This window comes from Fundulus heteroclitus, chromosome 11, assembly GCF_011125445.2.
Source record: "Fundulus heteroclitus isolate FHET01 chromosome 11, MU-UCD_Fhet_4.1, whole genome shotgun sequence".
Taxonomy (NCBI): domain Eukaryota; kingdom Metazoa; phylum Chordata; class Actinopteri; order Cyprinodontiformes; family Fundulidae; genus Fundulus; species Fundulus heteroclitus.
The window spans coordinates 16341671-16345272 of NC_046371.1; the positions used below are offsets into that span (position 1 = coordinate 16341671).

The 3602-nt window shown below is 39.0% G+C and overlaps 1 protein-coding gene across 1 annotated transcript; it reads left to right on the forward strand.

Moving 5' to 3' along the window:
• The first annotated feature begins 1532 nt into the window (after positions 1-1532).
• On the forward strand, positions 1533-2813 carry cldnb (claudin b). The gene has a single exon (XM_012852798.3). It carries the CDS (start codon positions 1632-1634, stop codon positions 2295-2297), a length of 666 nt encoding a protein of 221 aa, XP_012708252.2. The 5' UTR covers positions 1533-1631; the 3' UTR covers positions 2298-2813.
• Positions 2814-3602: the final 789 nt, after the last annotated feature.

Genomic DNA, 3602 nt, shown 5'->3' on the forward strand with positions numbered 1-3602 from the left:
CATTTATCTTAGAGTAATATTCAGTTAAGACAAACAGAATAAAGCTACTAACAGTAAGGTCCATAGCTGAAGTTTGGTTAACATGAAACGACGAATTAAAATCAGCCCAAAAAAACGTATCTTAATTTAAAAGTCAAATAGTGGCATTCTCTCAACAAACTGTCCCACAACAGCAGTTGTGTTGACCCTTTATACTGTTTTTACTTCAACTTTTGTCTGTTCTGTGTGTGAAAGTTTAAACTGCTTTTGTCACTTGATTATGAATTTGAATTAGTGTTTATGTTGGCCATTCTGTAAAACAAGGTTCATTTTTCAAAAAGTTAAAAAAATGTATTCACTTGAGTTAGGTCATGCATGGTTGTTGTGGTTATGATAAGTCCAAGTGTCTGTTTTTTAGCTTTAAATGTCACAGCAGTTTTAATGTGTTCATTGGAAAGCTTTAGCGTTCAAAGTTTATTTGAAGCCATTTCCTCATTCATAGAAACTGACACACATCTGCCTTACTTAAAAACACTGTTCTCTTGTTTTACCTATTTTAGTGAGTGTATTAGGAGAAATGGACCTCTGTGTCACGTCATATACAGTATATACCCCTGGGAAACAAAAGGCATTACAATAAACGTTCCTAGTCTGATTAACTTTAAAGAAAATCCTCAGTTTCACTTTGTTCATGTGAACCGTAAAGGTGCCACTTGATTAATATTATGATTGAATGAACATTTTGTTTTGCCTTTTAATGTTTTCCCCACTAAATAAAAGCATCCAAATTAAATTGAGAGACTACTACTACACTAAAAGATTAATTTATCGTATTTGTCTTTATACATTGTTACCAGGAGTCCCAATAAGTATAACATTCTAATTTTGTCATTCTATCATAGCAAATTATGTCAAGACTGACAAACTATACATAAAGGCACCAACCAACATCGGTCTCTGATAAAATTCTGAAACGTGATTAACTCACATGGAGTGAATAACAATTTTTCAACTATAGAAATTGTGCCATCAGGACAGGACATGTGATCAAAACATCCATTACACCAAAAAAATAACAATGACCTCATTGCGTTGTGATCTGAACAGTACATCATTCAAGGTATTTTAATGTGTAGTCAGACCTGAATGCCTGGCCATATTTGGTGACCGTAGAGTTTCCGGCAGATATTTTCATGTAAGAAACACTGAGTCACCTGTCCCTGAGTACGTTTCAACACCCATCTGCCATTTCAGGTGAGACTGGTAGGGGGAGGAAATGGACAAACAACAAGCAATGAAATCTCTTCTTACCATCAGTTTTTAATGGGATGTTTAAAATGTGTTCTAGTTTTTAGATTGACCTTCATTTGAAGGGGCCTGTTTATTTTTTTTATTTTTTTGTTTTTTCTAAACTCATAAAACTTGTTTAGATTCAGAGAGTATAAACAGGTTGAAGTTTTGTTGAAGTTGCTGGGGGAGGACTTACACCTCACAAACAGGTGTGTTGTTTTTCTCCACAGCTCCTCCCCCTTAAGGCTTATTTATGTGCTGCCCACTGAATCCTGTCCCATTCAGCAAACTCGTCTGACGACAAAGGAGCACAGCTTTCAAGACACAAAGGAAAACATTTTCGACAGAATCATCTACCCACAATGGTTTCAGCTGGATTCCAGATCCTGGGCTCTGCTCTGGGGATCATAGGCTGGATTGGTGTCATCATCGTGTGCGCCGTTCCCATGTGGAGGGTCACTGCTTTTATCGGCAGCAACATTATCACATCGCAGACCACCTGGGAAGGTATCTGGATGAACTGTGTGGTCCAGAGCACGGGCCAGATGCAGTGCAAAGTCTACGACTCCATGCTGGAGCTCTCCTCCGACCTACAGGCGGCCCGTGCTCTCACAATCATCTCCATCTTGGTGGGCGTCGTTGCAATCCTGCTCTCCATAGCAGGGGGAAAGTGCACCAACTGTGTAGAGGATGAGCAAAAAAAGATCAAGGTGGGGATTGCTGCTGGTGTTATGTTTATCATAGCTGCAATCCTCTGCCTCGTCCCTGTCTGCTGGACGGCCCACACCATCATCCAGGACTTTTACAGCCCACTGCTGGTCCAGTCCCAGAAGAGAGAGCTGGGGGCCGCGCTCTACATCGGCTGGGGAGCGGCTGCCTTGATGCTGATCGGCGGGGGGATGCTTTGCAGCAACTGTCCCAAGAATGAGGATACCTACACTGCAAAGTACAATGCGGCCGCCAGATCCGAGTACACAGCCGCCAGATCCGACGCCTCGGCTCCCCAGTCTGGAAAAGGCTATGTCTAAACCGGCTCTGGCTGGGACAGATGAACTGGTGCTGCTGGGTTGGGAGTGACAGCGCTAAAAACTTTATCATAAGAACCACACCCTAAGAACAAATTTCATTTTATATGTTCATTACATGTATTTATGGGTACTGAATATTGTATGAACATTAGTAGGTGTGTCTTTAGCTGTATCTGTTTTTTACTTTGTAAACAACACAAAAAAAAATTAGTTTGGGAATAGTCTGTTTTGGTTATGTGTATGTTGAAACTTTTTATGATCCAAGGGTTTGTGATGTTTTTATGTGACAGGCGTGAATAAATATGTTATTGTTTGTATCTAAGCTTGTCTGCCCTGTTTTTAATTTTTCACTCTTTCACTGAGTAAGATACATTGTCTATTTGAACTATCTCTATGGGTTTTATTGTAAATGTTGCTTTTCTAATATTAATATAATTTTTCTACAAATCCAATATGTCATAGCAGAGTTTTCATCAAAACAAAGATCCATCTGAAAATAAATACCTTCAAAGAGTGGAGAACAATGTTGTTTGACTTTTCTGGTTGATCAGGTTTAGGTGTGGCTGGAAAATCCAGTAAGATGACCTCTAAAAGCTGTCAGCCTCCTCGCAAAAGAAGACTTTGTTAACATTTGAAGGACTATTTATTCAAGTTATTAACAGAAACATTCACTCCCTGTTTTAATTTATTTCTGCTAAATCTGTTGGAAGTCTTATCACAAAACAAATTTTCTTTACACACTATAACAGACAAACCTAGAGTTACAGAGAATGTATATATATATTTCAGAGGAGGTTTCTGTGAAAATATTGCCAGTAAGGTTTCAACGGATGTCATATTTCTGTGAGTTTGTAGAAAATGAAACAGATTCTTAAAACCATGTTAACAGCTGGTTAATCCTTTTGCCTTTCACAAGAGACATTGGTTTATTTGGCTGTTCTCTCAGCCAAACAACCTTTATGATACTATACAAAAGTATGTTGGTGGAGGATATCAGCTATGGTATTCAGGCCAGCTGACTTCACAAATTCACTTAAAATAATATAAACAACCAAGTGCAGGAGAAATTTAGACCAAGTTTAGAGAGAAAATACAACCTTTTTGCAAGCTTTCAGTTTTCCTTCTTCAAGTAAGGTCAGTGCTATGCACTTTAAAATTGTACACAACCAAGCGCAGGCAAAATTTAGACCAGGAGGTGTATACTAAGAACATGGTTAAGTGATAAACCAGGCTTAGTTAACCTACAGGAAGTGGTAAACCTGCTAATAGATACACATGCAGGCAGGCCAGCTGACAGCAGGCCCG

Excerpts from the sequence above, each read along its gene's own strand:
- cldnb (XM_012852798.3), top strand. The coding sequence starts at position 1,632 with ATGGTTTCAGCTGGATTCCAGATCCTGGGCTCTGCTCTGGGGATCATA.